Consider the following 24,855-nt stretch of genomic DNA (forward strand, 5'->3'; position numbering starts at 1 on the left):
GGTTGAGATCTACTGGATTACCGTTTTGAAACAAAATATATTGTTTTTAACCAGCTTTACAATATAACAATATAAAAAGATTCAATTTACATCTACATACATACGTATCATGCAAATAGTTTGTTTCAATATGATTCTTTTATTTTTAAACCTTGTTTTCCTTTCCGAAATAATTTGACTTGTACACAATCTTGATATCAATATATTAAAACATGGACGTTCACACTGTCAGCTATATTTTTTGTGGTTTTTTCTGAATTTTTTTCTCTAAAAAGTGACTAAAGTCATGAACTTATCATTAACGAGAGAGAGAGAGAGAGAGAGAGAGAGAGCATTTAAATATTCCAAAGCCTACTACTGCCCACCTCTACCATCATAAGCCTATTTGTTCAATTGTATTGCAAAATGAGAAAGAGAGAGAGCATGTGTAAAGTGGGATTCAATTACAAGTCACTGATACAAACATTCAAATCTATACTATTATAGAAAGTACGAATAAGGTGTGGAACTCTTCTTGACTAAAATGCCCTCATTTATTCTTTAGTCCATCTCTAATTATGAAGGTTGAAAATGTAATTTCAATTAATGCTCTTCACCTCATTTAATCCCCACTCATTAACTCTTGTGTTTATGGTATTAACTCCCATTCTCTCTTATTAAATCTCATGTTTAAGTTAATTTTCACTAATAAATGCTACCAATTAGATCTATGCCCAATACTTTTAAAAATACAAATTCATATGTTTTAAAACTTACTCAAAAGCAAAATCATTCTTTATCCAAATGATGACTAAGCAATTCAACCATCCAAATCAAATTAGCCAACCAATGAAGCCATGGTTAGATAATAAAATTTTTAAATAGAAACAAATATAAAAAATTACAAAAATGTAGAAAAAATAAACACATTTATGATATTTTTGTTAATCAAATTAAAAAACAAGTGTAATAAACAAGAGTTATTTTTATTGATGATGAAAATGAAATGCATAATCTAAAACTAACAAAAAATGAAAGTATTCTCCAATTTGGTAGAGACCAATAGTTCAAGTTTTGGGTTAAATCTTTCAACCTTGAATGTCATAATTAAATAATAAAAATTAATAAATGATGAAAAACAAACAATTATATATATATAAATTTTACAAAAAAAAAACATTTGGGCACATGTATAATATCATACATTTAACAAATTAAACAAAAAATAAGTGTAAATAACAGTATTATTTTTACACACATGGAAATAAAAAATTATAGAAAAATTTGAACACATCTATGATTCCATATTTACACTACTTATAAAATATGAATAAAATTGTGGAACTTTCTTTCGACTAAAATGCCCAGTTTTTGAATTTAATCCCTATTCAATTGTGAAGTTTAAAATGTAGTTTGAACTACAATTTTCACCTCATTCAATTTCTCCTCTTTAAATCTTACATTTTTTTTATCAATAAACAAAAAAGTAACCACTAAGATGATAAAACATTACAAAAAGAAGAGTCCAACCAAATAGGTAGGCCTGCCAATGATACCCAAAACTTTGTAGCCCAATATGAGGTGATTACATAATCAGATCCAGATTTTGCAGTATGCATCCAATTAATAGTGAAAGACAAAAAATATAAAACATTAAAAAAAATACATGAATTTATAGAAAAATTTTGGATACATTATTCCTATCATTATCATCATCTAGAATTGCCACATGCTAAGCGCGGACACGCTTAATAGTTCCATTTAAAAATAGTGATATTAGTTAAGTATAATAAAAATTATTGTTTTGTTTAAATTAATTAAAAATCAATTTATTAATTGTCATAATTATAATTTAAAACCCACTTAGGGATAACAAAAAATTAATAAAATTTACTTAAGTTAATAAAAAGATTAAAAACTAATAATTTTATCTCACAATTGTTAAAAAATATGAAATTAGTACTTCATAAAATAAGAATTAAAATGCATTCTACTTCCATTTACAAATAACAAATATTAAAAAAATAAAATTAATAAAGAAAAGGTAAAATTACTAAAAGTAATAAAAATCATCCATTTGCATTCCATATAGAATAATAAAAATCAATTAAAAATAAAAATGGCTCAATTTGAAATGTCATAAGGCTCCTTGTACTTAGGGATGATCAATTATGGCCTGGCCCTGCCCGGCCCAACATGCAAATTTCTAGACGCAAGCACCTATTGTTCTTCTAGGCCCAACCAGTGTATTAAAAGTGCAAGGCACAAAAAAAGCACAAGGGCCTTTTTGCGCCTGAGGCGCAAGGCACAACAAAGAAAGGCATAAATTTTTCAAAAAAATGTATAAAATGTAAAAAAAAAAAAACAGATCTGAAAATTTGAAAAAAAAAATAAAAACCATGTTAATTAAAAATGCATACTTAAAATTGAATGTTATAAAAAGCATATTAGTTCAAAACAAAATACATAAATATAACATATAAAAATGAATTCAAAGTAAAAAAGTAAAAATAAGATTAAACATAACATATAACACATATTCAAGCACTCAATAAGACAAGCATGTGAAACTTCATCTCTTTATTTCTTTCCTAAACACATTACTCTAGTTCTACAACCCACAGAGCCCCCAGAGGGAAGCCCAAACAAACCCACATTAGGGTCTTAAATTCTCAACATATACAATGGTATCATGTTTGATACTTTCATTTTTAGCATAAATATCGTATCTGACAGACTGATACCCTATCCATCCATGTCCTTACCATATCTGAGTATCATAGCTGACAAATTATCCCTACAGAAAAGTAAATGAGCAGCTTAAGAAGGATATTGCTCAGCTCTCTGTGGAAAGAAGTGAAGGAAGGCTAAGGTGAAAAGATAGGTCTCAAGTCTCAACTTGAATGGCAAATTTAGTAGAGTATATCTTAAGGAAGTTAAATTGCAGCCTTCTTTTCATTTTCTTTTTTATAATTCTTTCCATGGTGAAGGAGGGTCTTTGTCTGTGGGCCTAGCATGTCAATGGGTAGGTTGTGTCAGCATCCTTTTTGTGGTTTTTGCCCATACCTGGTGAGTGGTGGGACATCTCTTTGTAAAGTCTTACATAATGGGATAACTATATTTTGTGGTTTTGGCATCCTTTGTAATTCTACATTTCCCTTTCTTCCCTTTTTTAGATTAGCTTTACTGCTTAGGTCCTTTTTTAGCAGGCCTGTTCTTTTTGCTTTATCCTGTTGTACTTATCATCTGTACCTCTTTTTTCTTTTAAAATACACTTCTTCCTATCAAAAGAAGATATTTAGAGTTAACATCTTCATAAACACCAATGACCAACCTACAATAACTCTAACATTTTGCACCTGGCCAACCTAATACATACTCGATGGGAAACAAAGGCATATGGTGAGAAAAATAACAGAATCCAATTCTCTGTTTTCATGATCCACAGAAAAAAAAATCAAAAAACATCAATAGTGTTCTTCAACACAACAAGGGGAAAAATGCAAATTCAAACATACCTTGGTTTTGGAATTGTAATAATACTTCTTTCCATCATTTGTAGTTACTAAAGCCCAATCTGTACCAACCAACTTCTCACTGGGAACACCAAAAAAAGATTCAATTGAAGGCAGCAAATTTTGTAAATCTATATTATCAGATGGTATTACACTTTGTTATAAGTCAATAACAGTGAAAAGAGAATTCAGCTTCAATACAAGATCCACAAATTATAAGACATGAAAATTCCTAGATACATTTAAATTCTAATAGAAGAAAAGTTCTCGAGATTTGTGATGCATAAATGAAAAACAATATGATTAGTGATTAATAACTCAATTATTTGTGACACAAATAGAGAAAAAGAAAACCATAATTACTTCAAATTTATTATCAATAGTAGAACTTTTTATGAATATTGAATATGTATTTATTTTATAACCTGTATACTCAAATCAATAAAGCGTTATCCCGACTTCAAGGAATCAGCTTTGCACTTCAACTTTATTAAGGCCCATATCAATTATTACTTTGATCCCTGAAACAGTGATTTAAAAGGCGCACCTGGCACACAGGCGAGGTGCATTTTAGGGAAGGTTCCTCGCCCAGGTTTAGGTGCAGCACTTTCAAAAGGTGCACGCCTGGTGCACCTGATGTGCCTTGCACCTTAGCCCAGGCGTGTGCCTTTCGAAAATTTTACGCTTTTTTGCTTTTTTTGAACCTAGTCCCTCGAGACAAGCTCAAACAAGTCCAAGAGCCCCCTATTTGCTAATGTTGTTCATTCATTCATCCTACTAAAATATCTTCTTAAAAAGCAATTAAAATTACAAAATCATTATTTTTTGTGTGAGAACTAAGATTTAAAACCCTAATGTGGACTTGTTTGGGCTTGCCTCGAGGGGCATGGCACAAAGGTGGCCCATAGAATCAGGAATGTAATATGTTTTACATCACGTTAGCAAATTGAACTAATGCAATTGAGGAAAAAAAGACATTGTGGATTTTACATGCTTGAAAATGTTTTATATGTTTGATTTTATTTTTAAATTTTCACTTGAATATGCTTCATGTGTTATGTTTATGTATTTTAATTTTAAATAATAGGTTTTTTAAAACTTAAATTAATATTTCTTATTAATAGTATGATTAATATTTTATTGAATTTTTTGGCATTTTTTTACTTTTCTGACATTTTTTATTTTTTTACAATTTTTTGTATTTTTGCACCTTGCTTGAAAAAGGCACGCGCCTCACCTTGCATTTTTAAAACACTGCCCTGAAATCATTTCTCACTACCCCAACCCATGTCTTTTTTTTTGCTCCTTCCTATTTATTACATCCTTCAACTTACATCAGATCACTTCTTAGTAGTGAATAGGTGGTCCTCTATTCAGTATTCACATGCCCAAACCACCTTAACATCATTGCCTTTTGTTCAGTCTGCTGCAACCAGGGTTGCATTGCCTTTTGTTACTTGTATATTTATATCTGTTTTCAAAATAAGCCTAGGGCTAGCCCTAAACCACTATAACCATGATCCAGTTTATGCCTAACTAAAGTTTGCCAAGCTGGGTTCAGTTGGCCCAACCCAAGTAGCAACCTAATTTCTAACCACCGCACTGCATTTGGTAAGAAGGTAAATGCAGAACTCAAACAAATTTGTATTATGGTTCTGTTTTGCTGGTGTTTGGTAAGAATGTATTTTTGTACTGAAATTTTTAAGCATATTGTATTTCACCATCTTTTCTTTCAAAATGAGAGAAAAGTTTTCTTCCAAAAAATGGAAACAAACTCTGCACTCGAAGTTGATCAATGTAAAATAGGTTCTTCCAACCTTAAAATTAGTTTTTATACCCATCACAACCAAACAAGTCACTAAAATTTATCAGTGAAAAACCAAACCAAGCTTGCACCCATTATTGACCAAATTTGCATTCATATATGTACCTTTGCACTGCAAACGCAGCCCAAATAACAACAGATAAATTAGACCTACCAAACTCTCATCTTGCTAATATTCACTTAAGAGGTTCTCTAAGGTGGGAACACCTTGCTTGTACTATTAAGCCATTGTAAAATGTATTCATAGCTACTCCATCGGTACTTTAGACTTCACCTCACAAGATTCGTACTTTATTTTTATAGGTAAGAGACTTTGAGAAAGAAAGAAAGCTGTACAAGCTGAATATGAAGGTCAACAGACCCAACATCAAAAAAATTCCCCCATGCAAATTTGTTAAAGTAGAAGGATGCGAACCCGGTTCCGCTTTAAACTGAGAAATTTACAGTGTCTTTTTTATCAATAACTATAAATCTTTGTTAATATTAATGAAAAAGATACAAATGAGCATCTCAGAGAGAGAGAATCTCTCTTAGCTCTCTCCAAGATGACAGAAGAATACAGAAATTACAGAGCAGCCCAGAAGAGTTGATCAAAGCATCAGCAAAGGCATTTGCACTTCTTTTAACCCACTGCAACTTGAATTCTATATCTTGTGTTAAATACTTAATCTTCCTCCTTTCAGTGGCAAATTTCCACCAGCCTGTTCATCTTTTTGCAGCCAGTTAACTACCAACTTTGAGTCCCCTTCTATGATCAACTCCTTGGCTTTTTGGATCCCTTCCATCACAGCCAAGATTTCTGCCCTCAAGAAGTCTCCCACATCTATTGGCCCCAAGTTGAGGGCAATTATTCCTCCCTCCTCATTTCAAAAAACACCTCCAATACCTGTTGGGCCCAGATTCCCCTCACTACTACCATCAAATTTCATCTTAATAAACTCACTAGGAGGTGAAACCAAAACCGGCCTGATAACAGCTTTTGGAAGAGAAGAATCAGCTACCTCCTTCCACTTCCTAAGCAGGTAATTTGTGGAAATATCATCAAAACTACTCAAGGACTTAACCCAATGGATCGAACATGAATCTCAATGCTAGAACCAACAGATTACCAAAAAACAGCTGGAACAAACCTAATTTACACTAACTTCCATTTTATGAAGCAAACTTGGCTCCAACTTTGAATGCAAAAACAGTTGAGAAAACAAATTTACTTCCATTTTCAGTACAAATAAACGCTAGTACCAGAATTCCAGAGTGTGGTATTAAGACCATACATGTATTCATAATAGGCAACTTAATCCCATGGCTTAGCATTGATCACATGTGAATGTGCCGCACAACTGCACTGAGTCTATTTCTTAAAGCTACAATCAGCAATACATCCAAGGCTTCATCCTACACCACCATCAGTGGGAGAACTGATCTCTGAACTCCGCCCCTTGCATACGCCGATGATGCCCCTCTGGCACACCAGCTAACTGCTCCTCTTCAACAGGAATGAAGACCCCTACTTGCTATGACACCCTTCAATGAACCCATAGGTGAGTTGGTGAGCCTCTAAGTATCTTGGGCTTCTACTAAACTGACACCTCGATTGGGTTGGGTACCACTACGCTAATTGATCAGGCTACTAGAGCCAATCCAGTACAATCCACTGATGAAGCATCCATTGGTTGGCTCCGTGTCAGTCAACCAAGCCAGAGAAGGGTTGTACTTTGGTTCTTCAGGCCTACTCCTAGACACTCTTCAACCCTAGCCTATCCAATTACCAGTCCCATTGACAGCTGTCTCCCTACCTCCATATTTGCCCACATATACAATGCCAACCTCATTGAATAACACGTGGAACTCCACAAGACATTCCTTGACGAGTCCCTTAAAGAACTCTCAATTCAAAAGAAAATTCTCTCCTCTCAAGTGAAATTTGAACACCATTTCTAGCTTTCGCATCCTCCTTAAGATTCAACCCATCCCCAATTAGACAACAAATCTCAGGTACTATACAGGGCACACCAACCTCCACAGGCATACCTACTGTTTTGATACTATAGGCAATATGGTATCCAACCAGAGTCATCACGGAGTCTACACAATTCTAGTCAACAGTGGGGCACCTAGTCGTCAAAGCAGGCACCTAGCCTAAGCTATGCTCAAGTGATAAGGATTTCATAAATTAAAAAAAAAAAATGAAGAAGGGCACAGCCCCTCTGGAAAGATTGTGGGGTCTTTGGAAGGAGAGAAATAGAAGGATTTTTGAAAGAAAAACAAGACCAATGCATAGAATATGCAAGGATATAAGTTTCTTTATTATGAAATTGACTCTTGTTCCCATAGACTTCAAGGACATAAGCAACTCAATATCAATACCAAGTGGAATGTGCTAATTACGTGCTCAATATAATTAGTTTTCTATTTTGTTCCCAGGGGACAACATTAGTAAGGGTCTTTATGTGTCATAGGTTTTCTTATCCTTTTCCTTGTGCATTTTTCTTTATAAACATACTTTTTATCAAGAAAATAGCCGTTACCTATCAAAAAACATATAAGGAATGCTAGTAAACAACAACGTTTGTGTAACTTATTGATACCTCCCTACAGACATGGAGGGACCCTTGTGAAATTTTCTTTATAATGCCTTTTCATGGGATTCACCATTTATGTAGGGTGATGATTCCAAGAGTTGCTTAAACTCGTCTCCTAGAATTCCTCAAAAGACTTTGAGCATCTCAATCAAGAAACTCCATGAGTTATAATATCGAAAAATTTTGATAAAATTCCAGACCATGCATAGGTTCCTTTATGGTGACATGAAAGGATGTAAAGATGAAACCAGGAAACATCTATAGAGTAACTTCCCAAGTGCTGCAATGCAGTCATAAGTTCAAGACCTATCTCAGTAGCATATCTGTGATGTCAAAATTTGTCAATTCAAACACAAGTTTCTAGAGACCATTAAAAAACAAAATTTAAATTACATTTTGACGAAACCATGATTTGTTCATCTCTGTCAAGAAAATAATAGCAGAAAGGAATTTATTTATTGATAGGTGAAACACTATATTTAGCGATTCTTTTTTTTTTTTTGTAAAGGATATATAAGCCAACTGAAGAAAGTAAAAGAAGTAACCTCATGAACAGTTCTGACAAGACAAAAATAATATTGGATACAAAGGTACAGGGAAGCCTCATTGAACCTACCAAGAAACTGGAGTTGGTTGCACAGTGACTTTATCTGGCTGCAATAAAAGGTACAACAAATAATGTGTCATCAAAGAAGCATCACTCAAAAAATTTGTTGTTGACAAACAATATAGTAATAGAAAATTACATATTTTAATACAGCAGGAAGATGTATTCTAAAACACTTCAGGTCTGAACATCAAACTACAAGCTACAAAATAAAAACAATTTTTCCAATGAAAGTAAATATGAAAAACAAATGTTTTTGGACAATACAAAAGAAAAAACGAAAACTGAAAAAGTTAGGGAAAGAGTAAAATTATGACATATGTCAGAGTTGGTCTCATTCTTCCTTTCTCTTTAAAGTTCAGGCCACATACCGCAGTTATTCAGTTTTCTTCCTGTTTTCCAACTCTGCCGGTATGTTAGAGAAATGGTTTTACAAAACCTCTCATAATGAAAGAGCATAGCAACCATAGGATAAAAGATGATGAACCACAGTCTAATAATTTCTTAATGTGATCAAAGCACCTCATTCATGTGGATACATAGAATAAAAGATGATGAACCACAGTATAATTGACTGGATTACTATAGAAGATGAACACCCTTGGACTATTAGAAATACCCTGCAAATTCTATCCAACATGAACCAACTCATTCATGTGCATTCTGTAAATAGATTTGCGGATGCATCATCCAGGGAAGGGATGCACAAAAATTATACAGACTGGGGTTTGCCAGATCCAGGGAGGGATTTGTACTAAAATCATCATCATCTATATAGAACAACAATGGTCAGCTATAAGCTGTTTATACTTTTTCCCATGTAATTCTTCATGAACTGTATGGATTTTTTTCCAAATTGAATGAATGCCATCCTTGTTACCGATCAAAAAAGAAAATAAGAAAAAGAAGTTGGAGAGTAATTACTTTTAAGAATTTATCTCCCATCTGTTTCCAACTTGTAGTTTACAGGTGTTATGACAACAACACCCCTCCCTAAGTATATTCCTAATGAATGGACATAATGTAACACTCCCCCCACCCCCCAGGCCAAGACAGGAGATCACTACTCCCTAATGTCTGAGCATGAATAACATATCTCACACCTACCAGGTGGCTGGGTATAAATAGATTAGTAATAATTGATCAATTGCATCAGTGTCTCTTTTAAGTAAAAAATAACGACTGGATTGTCCTCAACTAACCAAGAGAAAAGTCAAAACTACCCATACAAAACCTTTTAACATAAAATGACATGAGACCTCACTAACACTTCAACAAAATAACAAGGGACCATATTAACACATCAATACTTCCCCTCAAGTTGGTGCCTAGATGTGTAAAAGCTCAAACTTGTTATAAATATATAACCCATCCTACTCTTATTGGGAATCTGTGGATAAATTTGCAAACTGATCTACAGTCTTCACATAGGGAGTAGTCATCTCTACACTAAGGACTTTCACCCTTACAAAATGACAGCCTATATCAATATGTTTGGTTCCTACATGGAAGACTGGACTTTTTGTTGAAGAGTAGGAAAATACAATCCGAGAGGTGACAAGATTACACCTCACCAATACAAAACAGCTACATACTAAAGAACAGAAAATTGTTCCGTATTACAAACTTGAATTTTGAGGACATTCCAAAAAATATTCCCCCACATCTGATCAACTACTTCGATCCAATTCTAAAGGCACTGATACTCAGTCCGCCATCATCACAAGCAATTCAGAACTTTTGACTTATCTTCCAACTATCTTCTACTTCCTTCAATCCAAAGGATCCAGCATAGAAAAAAAGAAGCCACCGCAAACTGTCCATCCTTTCCTACTACCCTTGATTCATCCTTACCCCCTCTTCATAGTTCTCTTACAAAATTTGGGGTTCAACCCTTCACAAGTCCTCAACCCAGCACCTCTTCCTCACCCTCTTCTTTGCCCCAACCTCTATTCTTCTTAATACTTTCCTCTCTTTTGTTTTTCTCCTCCCTTCTAACTTTACCAAACTGCTCAAAAGCTTTCCTCGCAAAATCCTCCCCTCCCCAGAACAACAGGCCCAGGGATGCAATACAAACAGCAGCTTGGTCATCGTAGTAAACTGTCATATGCTTTGTGAAAGGAAATCCAATTTCAGTCAAGAAATGCTTCAACCACATCAGCTCACAAGTAGTATGAGCCATTGTTCTGTACTCAACCTCTACACTGCTTCTCACCACCACACTTTCCTTATTACTTGTTCACATTATTAGATTACCTCCTTAAAAGGAGTAATAGCCTATGGTAAAATGCCTATCTGAGACAGATCCAGCCAAATGCAACCAGTATATCTTTCTATATTAAGTTTCTTACTAGGTGCATATAGAAGCGAGGAAGTGATCACGGATGAGACTCAGCCAGTTGAGATTACAATTGATTTGGAAAAGGTGGTAGAGGTAGAAATGGAGGTAAGTAAACTTTGGAGTTACATATCCTTGGAGGGAGGATTTTGCTAGGAAAATGTTTCAAAATTTTGGAAGAAGATATACAATGCCTTTGAAGAATAATAGAAATTCCAGTTTGGGTTCCAAGGAAATTGCTCTCAACTCAAGGTAAATTTGTCTTTTTTTCTGTAAGTAATGAAGTGATTTATTAAGAATAATTAATATGAGCCAACATAAGGTACATGATAGAGTTCCACAAAGAGGCGTGAGATGTTGCCTCAGAAACAAAGCAAAATTACAACTGAGCCCAGAATAATTGATACCTACGCACCCCTTGCTTGGCTAAAAGATCTGCCATCCCATTAGCTGAACTCCTTTCCCACCGAATTCTAACTGTTAAGTTGGAGGTTAGCCACTTAAATCTTCTCATCACCCCCCCATATGACCACGCTACAGTCTCTGGCTCTTTTAGCCACCCAATTACCAGTTTACAGTCTCCTTTATTGACCAAACTCGTGAAGTTTAAATCTTTTGCCAGCTGTGCTCCTTCACCAAACTCCTCTGCACTAACCACATCTCCCACTCCAATTGGACCAGAAAACAAGGTGACAAACTGACCCTCTGCATTACTAAACACACCTCCAATACCAGAAGGCCCGGGATTGCCAAGGCTGCTACCATCAAAGTTTAGCTTGATAAAACCCTCTTCAGGGGCCTTCCAAACAACAACCGGTTTGTTCTTAGTAGAAGAGGAGTTTGTAATCACTTCCCATTTCTCCACAAGTCAGCTAAAGAGAATTGTGAAATAAGTTCTTTTAGTCCAATTATTGACCCTGTTTAGCAAGCACTCCCAAACAGAATCCTCATCCCTCTCTTTATGATTGAAATCTCTGTTATTTCTTTCCGCCCAAACTATCCATACAAAAGCAGCCCTAACACATCTTCATAAAACTCTCCCTCTTCTCTTAGGCCACCGAAAGCTTGTAGGGTCAAAGAGTCCCCAATTTGCAAGGGCATCGTCCACCTGTAACCAAAAAGACCAAAAATCTTCTCCCAAAGTTACAACAAAAAGGCAAGAGATTAGTATGTGGTAACAGCTTTCTCCATTAGCTTTACAAAGGATAAACCAATTAGGGGAAATACTAAGGTTGGGTCTTTTCTTTTGCTGGATGTCCAAGGTGTTTATTTTCCCAAAAGACACTTCCCGGGCCAAGGGTTTTAAGAAGCAGACCGGCTTGGTCTAGCTCAGAGTCTCTCAGATCCCTTCCAAAACCCAGATTCCAACTTAAGAGAAAAGATTGGGAGAAAGACCCAAACCACTGAATGGATTCGTTTTTAAGGAGGTAGAGGGAATACAAAGAGGGAAAGAGGTCCTTAAGGGTTCTCCCCAAAAAAGAACCCTATTTCCAGTACAAGCATCACACCTGATAAGGCTCAAGAAGAGGGGAAGAATGCCATTAATAGCCTTCCACAGAGAATTCAAAGCAGTGATTTAAAAGGTGTCACTAGGCACAGAGGCTAGGCACATTTTAAGGTATGTGCCTCGCCAAGGTCCTAAGTGCAGCTTTTTCAAAAGGCGCACACCTGGTGCATCTAGGTGTGCACCTGATGTGCCTTCCTAAAATCAGACTGGTACTTCTTCTTTTTTACTTTCAACAATCCTCCTCCTCCATTTTTTTTAGCCTGAAACAGGATCTCCACCCCCTTAAACACAGTCCACTTCGTCCTCTTGGACAACTTATGTTGGGAACGAAACAGGAGCTCTGCCCCCTTATTTTTCAATCTCTTCTTATCTGCAATCCCCCATTTTTGTTGGCCTGGATGCTAGCTATGGCATTTTATGTTTTATTCTAATGACTTTATCATTAATAGCTAGCGTACAGGTATGTTGGTTAGTACAAAAAACCAATAAAGTAGCTTAAGAGGGGTAGGGGTATATATTTTATACTTTCAAATTCCATCGTCTAGAAACAATAAAGTAGCTTAAGAGGGGTAGGGTATATATTTTATACTTTCAAATTCCATCGCCTAGGTGCCCGTCTAGTCGCCTAGGCAACTGAGCACCCTGTGGTCGCCTAGACTCGCCTAGGCGCCTTGACAGCTATGATCAAAAATTAAAATACATAAACATATCATGTAAAGCATATTCAAATGAAAATTTAAAAATAAAATCAAACATATAAAACATTTTCAAGCATGTAAAGCCCACAATCACTTTTTTTCCTCAATTGCATTACTTCAAGTAGCTAATGTGATTTAAAACAATTTACAATCCCGATTCTACAAGTCGCATTTCTGCCATGCCCCTAGAGGCAAACCCAAACAAGTCCATATTAGGGTCTTAGATTCTTAGTTCTAAAACAAAAAATAATGATTTTATAATTTTAATTGCTTTTTTAAAAGATATTTTATTAGGATGAATGAATGAACAACATTACCAAATAGGGGGTTCTCGAAGCTTCAGTGAGTGAGCAAAGCGAGCAAACTAGAGCAGATATCTTCTTAAAAGGCAACAAAATTATAAAACCATTATTTTTTGTGTGAGAACTAAGAATTTAAGACCCTAACATGGACTTGTTTCGGCTTGCCTCGAGGTGAGTGGCACAGGGTCCGGGGGCGATAGTTTCAAAAAAATGCAAAAAAAGCGTAAAATTTTTAAAAGGCACACGCCTAGGCACACCAAGCGTGCCCCTTTCGAAATTGTTGCACCTAAGACCTAGGTGAGGCGCCTACCCTAAAATGCGCCCCGTTTGTGCCTAGGCGCGCCTTTTAAATCATTGATCTTCTTAAAAGGCAATTAAATTATAAAATCATTATTTTTTGTGTGAGAATTAAGAATTTAAGACCCTAACATGGACTTGCTTGGGCTTGCCTCGAGAGACGTGGCACAAAGGCGGCTTGTAGAATGAAGAATGTAATATGTCTTATATCACATTAGCTACTTAAAGAAATGCAATTGAGGAAAAAAAGAGATTGTGGGTTTTACATGCTTAGAAATATTTATATGTTTGATTTTATTTTTAAATTTTCATTTAAATACACTTCACATGTTATATTTATGTAATTTAATATTAGATTATAGGTTTTTTAAAGCATTTATTTTAACATTTAAGTTTATATTTTTTATTAATATTATGTTTAATATTTTTATTTTTGGTATTTTTTGAATTTTCTAACTTTTTTGCATTTTTTTGTATTTTTGCGCCTTTCTTCAAAAATGCACACGCCTTGCGCCTCGGGCGCAAATTGCCCCTTGCGCTTTAAAAACATTGGTTCAAAGTAGCCCACCAAAATACTCCAACATCCCAACCATTCTCTTCGTGTCCATAAATACTTCCTATAACCTTGTCTCACAGCCTCTCCCTCTCTAATGGCCATATCCACAACCATTTACCCAACTGAGTTGCATTCTTCTTCCCTATAATACCTATACCTAAGCCCCTTTGTTCCTTACTCTTACAAACTACCTCCCATCTCACCAATTGATCTTTTCTTCCTTCTTCAGCTCCCATAAGAAATCCCTCATGATCTTTTATACTTTACAATTCCACACCTCCCTTTGTGGCACTTAAAGACTGAAAGGTAATAAACTAGAAGGTTTGCTAAAGTAGACTTCATCAAGGTAATACGACCACCCAAATATACATAGTTCCTCTTCCAAGCTGACAATTTCTTAGTACAACTTTCAAGAATTGGGCACTTAAAGATAGAAAGGTAATAAACTAGAAGGTTTGCTAAAGTAGACTTCATCAAGGTAATACGACCACCTAGAGGTGCATAGTTCCTCTTCCAAGTTGACAATTTCTTAGTACAACTTTCAAGAATTTGGCTCGAAAAGTTTCCTTCCCTTGGGTTGACTCCCAAGGGCAAAACTAGGTATTTTAGCGGCCATCTAGTGGTAAAACAACCTAATGTCTCAACAACCCTAGACACCTCCTCCCCAAACTCATCCCCACCACACAACTCTTTTCAAAATTAATCTTAAACTTAGAGATATATTCAAACAATTTTATCATATACTTTAAATTCCTTACCTTTTGAGGATTCGCAGTTTCACACCTTCACAAAAAATTATTGTATCATTAGCAAACTGCAAGTGTGTAACTACCGAACTCTCTCTGCCCACCCTCCAACCTCTAAAAAGACCCAAGACATTGCCTTTTGAGATAAGTTTACTAAAAATCTCAGCCACCAAGGTAAATAAGAATGGGGAGAGAGGACCGCCTTGTCCCAATCCTCTGGTTGCGGGAAAGAAGTCTCTGACCACTCCATTAACTAAGACTGAGTAATGACAAGTTTTCAAGCATCCTTCATCCAACCACACCACCTCTCTCCAAATCCAAAACTTCTCAAGGTGTCCAAAAGAAAAGACCAATCAACCATGTCAAAGGCTTTCTTCAAGTCCAACTTACACACAAAACCTTTTTCTCCCCTTTTTTCAAATCCTCCACACACCCATTAGCTACCAGAATTTGATTTGTGATTTGTCTTTCCTAAATAAAGTTAATATATGGCCTTGGGAACGTCTTATCAAATCAGGGAGGGCCAACTTTAAACTTAAGGACAAGACTTTGGCCACGATTTTATAGAAACTATTAACCAGGCTAATGGATCTGAAATCTCTCGATCGAATGGCATCTCCCTTCTTAGGAATTAATGCTAGAAAGGTGAAATTAATCCCTGGGTTTATGAAATGTTCCCTTGCAAATTCCTCAAAAACTATCCAAAAAGCGATTTTAATTATCTCCCAGCAATCTTAAGAAAAAGCCATAATGAAACCATCTGGTCCTGGTATTTCTGACCTATCCATTGTGAACACTGACCCCTTTATCTCTTCCAGATCAAAATTCCTTTCCAACATTCTTGCCATCTCCCGGTTCAGCCTAGATCATTCCAATCCTTCCACAGATATTCCCACAATATCTTGACGTTTAAACACAAACTTAAAGTGATTGACAAAACAGTTGACAATCTCTTCTTGATCAATCAATTTTCTCCATTCACTTCTAATTTCCCCACAAAATTTTTCCTTCTTCTGCCATTAGCAAGTGCATGGAAAAACTTAGTATTGCCATCCCCCTCTTTGATTCATTGGTGCCTCAATTTCTGCATCCAACATTCTCTTCCCTTAGCAAAATTTCTTCCAATTCTTTTTTCAAAGACCATCTCAAGACCTTGTCCTCCTCTCTTATCAAACCTTAACTCTTCTTATTATCCAACTGCTCTACTTAAGAGGTTACAAATAGTTTCCTTTCCTCAATTCTTCCAAAATATTCTCTATTCCACTCTTTGTTTTAAGCCTTTGTAATTTTCTATAAAATTTAACACCTTACCGAAACCCTCCCCTCACTTCTTTTCCCCACCAGTCCTCCACCTTATGATTAAAGTCTGGGTGTGTTGTCAACCATATGTTTTCAAACCTGAAAGGTTTGGGGCCACTCAAGAAATCTGTAGTTCCAATACTAATTAGGCAGTGGTCAGAGGTAACTCGTGGTAAGGCTCTTGCCAACAGTCCTATCCAATGTTCTTCCCATTCAATATTAAATAAGAACCTATCCAACTTTGAGCAGCTGAGGGGGGACTTGTAAGTTGGACCAAGTGAACACGCAATACTGAGTAGGCATTTGCTTAAGCTCACAAACCTTAATGAACTCATTAAATTTCCTCTAACTAGTATAGACTACCTGTTTGGGGTTGTTTGTCTCACTGGTAAACCTGACCACATTGAAGTCTCCACCTAAGCAACAAGGTCCATTCCATAAACCTCTGATTTCACAAAGCTCCTCCCATAATTCATTTTTCTGTCTATATCTATTTGAACCATAAATGTTCGTCAACACACAAGTAAAGCCACCACCCAAGTTCTTGAATTTTAAGGATACGAGAACCGACTTATTAGTTCTTCCAGTGACTCCACCACCTCCTTCCTCAACGTTGTTAATATGCCTCCTGAAGCTTCTCACAATGGTACAAAAGACCAGCCTATACCTCTACAGCCCCAAACGCTTCTTACCTCCTATCCATCTTAAATTTGTCATCAAAAGAAGCTAAATTTGCTTGGAGGTGGGGCTGGTTGTAAAGGAGAGGAAGAGGTGGCACCAATTCAGCTTTCTGAGAGGAATGTAGTCTTGGGAGTTGGGAAGAATCAATGATGATCAAAATGGCTCTGATTGATCTGAAGAAGTAACCTAACACTGTAAGATAATTCGATAATCAGAATGCCCTTAGAACAGTCCAAGTTTCAAAAGTCTTTGCAAGGTTAAAGGGGGTTTGTACAGAGTTGGGCCTACTAAGAAGGTGAAAAAAAAAAATCAAAGTCTTTGCAAGGTTATAGGGGCATCCCTATGATTTTTAAAGGAGTAGGGAAGAAAGTACTCTTTCCAATTGGGCCTTAACATTTGGAGTCAAAGGCTTACAAACTTCTGAATCCACCATTCTTGGCTCAAACGAAGTGAGCAATCAGATCTCAATAACAGTGCCCTCCTCAAGGACCTCAACTAAAGTAGTTCCCACTTTCCACAGTGGCAACACCTAGTCCATTGCTATTGGTCAATGAGTGGTGGCCCTAGTGCAAGCCATCGACAAAAGGTTAGGGTCTCTACTCTGCTAAAGACATCCTCTAATCGTATAAGGCATTTCCTCTATCAGATGCAAAGACAAAGGAAGATGAGTTTGCCTCCTTCAGTAATCAGTACTGTTGAAATTGGGGGAGAAAGGGAGCCACAACTTCCACTTTCTTTGATCCTACTGAGGTGGATACAAGCAAGGGCTCAAACATTAAGTTTCATGAGGTTGATAACATCTCCAAGTTTCCTAATGGACAAAGTGGTGGATTCACTGGCTTGTGAGGTAGAAGTGATTGAATCATTGGGTTTGTTTTCCTTAGGTGGAAAATAAATCATTGAAGCTACACTTAGGTGGATGGAATTGCATGAAAATTGTAACTGCCACAATGAGTCAGAGGCAGTCAAGACTTGAAAGACCATCTGGGAGTTGCTTTTCTATCAGCACATCTGGGAGTTGCTTTAGGAGGTCCGGCTTGGTTGGTAGTTGGATATTGAAGCTCAATGGTGGATCTAGGTGCTTGTAATAGGTGTTTACCTTAGGATTGAGGCAATTGGCTGCCAAGTTGTTGGGTCTCATGTTTTTGGTCTTTTAGTTCTTAGGGTGAATCTCTTGGGCTGCAAAGCCTTCACCAATTTTGTAGACCTTGTTTTTTTCTTTAATATAATTTTCACTTTACTATCAAAAACAAAAGAAATATGTCCATCAAGGTCTTCCTCCCTACATCTAAACATTCATTATATATATATATATATATATATATATATAAAAAGAACTAACCACAGAACTTCTTAATAGCAAAAAGGTGGTACAGTTTGCTAGATTTTTTGCTAGATGCAAATAGATGACATCTGGATATGAAATGGATTTCTAGATATTTCAATTTGGAAGAAATTTGTATTTATATTTTGAAAAAAAAAAGGATTTTATTATAAAAGATATGACTGCAGTCTGCAGACAAAGAAGTCGTACTCGTATCATCCTGCAACTATGGTTATAAATAATCATAAACAACTAAAGATGTTAAATCGTAGTTGCAACTACCTCCCCGTGAAATTCTGAAGGTCTCTCGTAAGTGGATTCTCCTGTTAAAGCATTATAGTAGTACACAACCCCTGTCTCAGTCTTGTGGGCTGTCCATGCATCCACTTTGGCATTAACAGTAGCTCCAACCTTGTCAGCAAGGTCATCAATATGTTTATGCTGATCTGCAAAAACCATAAAAGATTAGTCCAGAATTAACAAATCCAACATTATTACCTCACCCTACTTAGGAGTCTTGACTTACCAGTTCCTGGAGGGGGTAAATCTGGTTGTTTCCCAGTGGTGTTTAACGGCAGATAAACAGATCCCACAGAAGATGAGGGGGTTCCTCCGGGAGGTCCCAAAGGAGAAATACCAGGAGGTTGTGAATCGGGCACAGGAACAGAAGGAAGAGGCATGCCACGCATGGGCAAAGGATAGGATCCAGGAAGGACACCAGGGTATGGTAGAAAAGGAGGCCTTTGCAAGCCACCAATTTGTGGTGGTAACCAAAGTCCCTGAGGAGGTGGAGGCATGCTGGGCTGAGCAGGATAAGGAGAATGCATTTGCTGCTGGACGGTTGATGGAACGACGGGTCTCAGAGATGTAGAAGATGAAGAATCCATGGCCTCTGAATTAACAGTGACCGTAGAGGACAATGATGCGGAAGGAGCTATCCCTGGGGGTCCAGGTGTTCCAGGAGTTATTGGCATTCCAGGAGGGGGAACAAAAGATGGTGCAACAGGCATCCACAATGTTGCTGGACACAAGTTAGGAGACGTAGCTGCAGCCAATGAACTTGGAGAAACATGAAAAGGCATCGATACAGGAACAGAACTAGAAGATGCAGGAGATACTGTCCCAGCTTCTCGAGCAACAGCAACTGAGGCACTCTGCAACCATTCAAAGAATAGAATAATTCAATTTTTTTTATAAGTAAAAGGAAAATTTTATTAAAGAAACAAAAAACGAATAGAACCAAATAAACAGGTGTTAAGATAACACCATAGTAAGACTCCCACCCAAACTAAGACAAAAACTCAAAGAAAAGCTCAAAAGAGAACAAATTTCCACTAAAACATCAGAAGCAATTTTGCAACAATGAAGCTCAATTAATCTTCAATCTCTCCAAACTCTTCATGGCTTCCTTCCTCATCCCAAATTTCTCCTCCAAGTGCACCACCAGCTTTTCTCAGACTTTCTTCCTTCCTCTTCCTTTCAAAGGCTTCAAAAGCTTTCCTTGCAAAACTCTCCCCTCCCAAAAAGAATAAGCCCAGGGACTTGCCAATTTCCACCTCACTATCAACTATCCTCTTCAAATCCACACTTCCCTTCTTTTTCTTCTCCTATGGCACCACATTGGAAGAAATCTCAAGGCTTTTATTTTCATCCAAACAAACCATCTTCTCTACCAAGCCAACCTTCTTCTTCAGACCATCATCTTGGGGGTTAGAGGGATGAAACTCATTCCCATCTCCAACCTGCAGAGATCACTTCTCCACTTGGGGGTTATCATAACAAAAATTTCTAGATTTTGCTTCTCTTCTTTTATAAATTCTTTTGTATTTGTTAGTAGGCCCTGCTCCTACCAGACCATCTTTCTGTCTCAAAAAACCTTTGTAACATGAACAACGTTAGACTTGAAGCTCTGAGTTTCTTTTTGGAATCACCAAAACATCACCCTTTTCAACCCAATCATTCTCCTTCCTCCAACGACTCAAATCAACACCCAGTCTTCCAAGAATAATTCAAATTTTGAATGAGATTAATATACTCTTTTTCATTTTAGTATCTTTTCTTAACCAATGAAGGTTATAGCATTCACAGTTAGCAAAATGGAAGTCAGAAAAGAAAAGGTAGCCAGCAAAAGTTCCAAGTGTCAATTAGATTGTGTAGTTGACTGATTTACAATGCCCTTGCTAACTCACTTGCAAAGGGAGGGGTAAAGATATGTAAATCTATATGAGATTCCAGGCCCAGGAGTGCAGTTATAGACATATCATTATTTGTCTTCGTTCAGCCATAAGTTGTGTACTGTGCCCCCTTTGTTCAATTCCCCCTTGAATGAAAGGATTTCTTGTTCATATTAAAACTATCATACATGTACAAGGACATGCATGATGCATCACTTTCTGTATTTTTTGTTTCCTATTTTAAATAGCTGTGCTGCTTCTATAACAAGTCCTAAGTGTGTATTGATGTTTATTTTGTATTTTCTAAAGGTTTTTCATAGATATCCAACATTTGCTTAGCCTTTCATCATTTTCATAATTTTAAAATGTTTCTGTGAAGTTCCATAAACTTCCACAAATTAATCCCACTTCCATATGGAGTAATTTTTTCATTAAAACTGAATTTTAAAACCTTATCAGTACTCTCCTACCCAAATAAATAGATAGATATTGGTCAACTCACACTCGGAGCAGTAGATAACAACCTTTTAACATTTGATTCTTTATTACTTAGCCAAGTTGAACCATAACATGTTTGAATATAAAGGCAAACTTTATAATGGCCAATCTGCATTCAGCCTAAGGCTAAATCTTTCTTAAATTTGTTCAAGATTATAGGCCAGTTAAGTAAGTATTCAGTACAAAAAGCATGAGAACTAGGTTCAAAGGTTATCAAGTCTCACATGCATCAAGCATATATGCAATTAAAAGTCTTACCGAATTCGACGATAGATCTTTCTGTGCCATCTGTGGTATCCTATTGAAGGAAAAGCTTGTTGCAATAGATGGTGCTCCCTTTGGAACAGAGACAGGTGAAGGGCCCTGAGATGCCATGAATTGTGCACCAGTTCCAGGACCAAAAGTATTAGGATGTCCAGGTTGCCCTGGAACTGGAGGTTGCAAGGATGCTGCGGTGGTTGATGAAGTACCATTTCCAACTTGTGAATGACCTAAAGGTCCTGAACCAACATCCTAAGATGCAACAAAACAATGATTATATATCAAGTGCAGAAAAAAGATAAAAAGGACAAAGCACAAAATAAATAAACAAGTATAAAACCAAGAAGCTGAAAACTAAGGAATGAAAAAAGCACCAAGAGGAGATTGATGATCTGACAGGAAAAAAAATGAGTAACACACAAGATGAAGAAGGTATATAAGATGCTTATCAGGATAGAATGCAACAACAGTATAATGATGAAACAGTAGTTTTTTTTATCAATAACTCAAGCATTTTATTAATTAAAGTAGGAAGAAAATGTACAAGACATTCAATACAGACAAGGACTGTGAGAGATAAAACCTCTTATCTCTCCCCCAACACATCCAACTCCCTTTCAATTGTGCCCAGAACAGAGAATCTCTCCCCATCCCTTGTTTGGCTAAAGCATCTGCTATAGAATTAGCAGTTCTCTTAACCCACCCAACATTTATATTCATATCTCTGGTTAGCCACCACCTGATTTTCTTCCCCTCATTATTAAAGAGCCACATGTTCACCCCCCCCCCTCTTGTAACCAGAAAATCACCAGTTTAGAGTCTGCCTCCACAAATAGCTTGCAAATGTTCATTAGTTTTTCCCTTTGAATGACTTCCACTACTACCAACACTTCTGCTCTCAGAGAGTCTCCCTCCCCAACTGGCCCCGAGAACATATCAATAATTTTACCCTCCTCGTCTCTAAATACACCTCCAATACTTGATAGTCCAGGATTCCCAAACTTCTACCATCAAAATTAAGCTTCAAAGTCTCTAGTCAGTGGTGACCAAAGATGATTAATGACTGACTTTGTACAGAAGAATCGGCCACTTCCTTCCAACTTCTTACTGAATCAGCTGTTGACACATGAGAGAAGGCTGCCAAGGAGCACCACTTTAATCTTAAAAGTTTCAATGATATCATCTTTATGTTTTTCTTTTTCTAAGAAGATACTTGCATTCCTTTCCTCTCAAACCGTCCACATAACAGCAGCTCTTATGCATATCCACATTATTCTCCCTTTCTTTGTTGACCAACCAAAGGTAATTGTCCACCTACACCCAAAGAAGGAAAAGCACCAACCCCAAATAGGAGTAATAACGGAATAAGAGATAAAAAAGTGAAAGCAACTCTCACCATCAGCCTTACATGATGCACACCAATGAGGGAATAAACACCATTTGGCCACTTTCTTTGAAGTATATCAAGGGTGTTAATCTTTCCATGTACAACTTCCCAACAAAAGGCAACAATCCTTAGTGAGATAGCTTTGCAGCACACCTCTTTCACTGGAAAAGAAGGCAGACCACTAGTGGAGGGTTGTAACAAGGTTTTGAAGGAGGCATACGAGAAGGACCCCGATGAGGTACAAGTCCAGACTCGGTTATCAAGCCTTGAAGGTTCAAGGAAGACTCCTTCCAATAATTGTAACAGGCTAAGAACACACTGAAGTTCTGAGTCTCGAATACCCCTCCAGAAATCCAATCCCAATTAACCCCATTATTTAAAAATGGAGATTGAACAATTATCTTAGAAATTGGCTCATCCTTAAAGCTTTGTAAGGCAAAGAGAGAGGGATATTGGTCCTTCAAAGGGGAGGCTCCTAACCAATTGTGTTCCCAAAATTTAATATTGTTAGCATTACAAAGGTGGTATAAGATAAAAGGAATGAATAAACGTAGAATTGCACTAGGCATTATACCAGCATCCCATCCATTGTCCAAGAGCCTACGGATACTCGCTTCACTATCACCTTTGTCCACAGTTTGTCCCTATCCTGAGGCAACATCCAAAGCCACTTCCCTAACAAAGTTGTATTTATTCCTTTTTTTGTTTTTGATCAATAACAACTTCAGCAATTTTATTAAAATACCACAAGAATAGTTACAGCAAGGAAGATAAACACTCTTTATCTTCCAAAAACAACTTAAGTCCTCAAAGAAAGAAAAGGAAAAAAGAAGCAATTTAGTTACAACTTAGCCCAAAACATTACATCCCTTTCTATCCCCTGTTTAGCTAGCCCATCAGCTATAGAGTTAGCTGTTCTTTTAACCCAACTCATCCTGATTTCCATTTCCCGCACCAGCCACTTGAACTTTCTTCTCTCATTGCTGTACTTCCATAATCCACAGTTGTCATTCCTCAGCCACCCTATCACCACCTCCAAGTCCCCTTCAATTATGAGTTTTCTGATATCCATCTCCAAATCATCCTGATTTCCATTTCCCGCACCAGCCACTTGAACTTTCTTCTCTCATTGCTGTACTTCCATAATCCACAGTTGTCTTTCCTCAGCCACCCTATCACCACCTCCGAGTCCCCTTCAATTATGAGTTTTCTGATGTCCATCTCCTTAGCTTTCTGAACTCCTTCCATAACTGCCAAGATCTCAGATCTAAAAGAATCCCCCACTCCAATTGGACCTGAGAACATGGCTGAAATGACCCTGTTCTCATCCCTAAAAACACCCCCAATCCCTGATTGTCCAGGATTCCCCTACAACTCCCATCAAAGTTCAATTTTAGGAATCTAGCAGGTGGGGGTGTCCAAGACACCTTCACAACTGATTTTGACTTCATACAGCTTGCAATCTCACCCCACTTCCTCAACATGTCATCCACTATGTAGCCTGTGAATAGCTCTAGAGATTTCAGCCACTATACAGCCCTGATATGGATCACAACCCTCAATTCTTCAGCCCCTCTCTCTTCATCCGAGAAGATTCTAAGATTTCTTTCTTCCCATAGAGACCAGCATACTACAGCCCTCAGTCCTCTCCACATAGTCCTTCCCCTTTTCACACGCCACCTGAACAAAGAAGGAGAAAATAGGCTCTGCAAATCTGATGGAGGGTTCAACCTGCACCTAAAGAGAGTAAAAAAACCATTCACAAATTAACTTTGCAAATTTGCACGACACCAGTAAGTGAAAACCAGTCTCCCCATCCGCTTTGCATAGAACACACCAATGAGGTGATAAGCATGTATTGGGTCTCTTCTTTTGAAGCAAATCACCAATGTTGAATCTTTCCAGATAGGCTTCCCAACAAAAAATATAAACCCTAGGAGGAACTGATCTGCACCAAACCTCATTAACCGGGAAAGGGGAGGTTGCAGGACTGGTGGACTGACATAAGACTTTGAAAAAGGAAGCACAGGAAAAAGAGCCAGTGGGGGTCGGGGTCCAAGTTCTAGAGTCCACCTTAGAGGAGTCAATGGAGACATTCAAGAAGGTCAAAAAGGCTCAAGACAATGTGGAAGTCAAAGTCCCTCACAGCCCTCCCCAATCCCAGGTTCCACCCAAACCCAGAACTGGAGGAGGAAGAGGTGCTGAAAAAAGAAATTGGCTTATTTTTAAACTCAGAGAGGGCATACAAGGAAGGAAACTGGTCCTTAAGTGGAACATTC

At 37.2% G+C, this 24,855-nt stretch overlaps 1 protein-coding gene across 3 annotated transcripts in view; it reads right to left on the minus strand.

The window, feature by feature from the left end:
- Positions 1–24,855, minus strand: part of PRP40C (pre-mRNA-processing protein 40C) — a 72,680-nt gene that overhangs the window by 41,910 nt on the left and 5,915 nt on the right. For all 3 annotated transcript variants that reach the window (XR_016110194.1, XM_088979257.1, XM_088979256.1), the window contains exons 4-8: positions 21,187–21,441; positions 18,783–19,410; positions 18,539–18,702; positions 8,518–8,555; positions 3,498–3,576 (exon numbers count right to left, since the gene is read on the minus strand). Coding sequence is in view for 2 of the 3 variants with exons in the window: in XM_088979257.1 (XP_088835383.1) it covers positions 3,498–3,576; positions 8,518–8,555; positions 18,539–18,702; positions 18,783–19,410; positions 21,187–21,441 (1,164 nt within the window). In the remaining variant the exon portion in view is untranslated. The remainder of the gene's footprint in view (positions 1–3,497; positions 3,577–8,517; positions 8,556–18,538; positions 18,703–18,782; positions 19,411–21,186; positions 21,442–24,855) is intronic.

The sequence above is a fragment of the Nelumbo lutea genome, chromosome 3, assembly GCF_056320005.1.
Source record: "Nelumbo lutea isolate HS-2025 chromosome 3, American lotus-T2T, whole genome shotgun sequence".
In the NCBI taxonomy this organism is placed as follows: Eukaryota; Viridiplantae; Streptophyta; class Magnoliopsida; order Proteales; family Nelumbonaceae; genus Nelumbo; species Nelumbo lutea.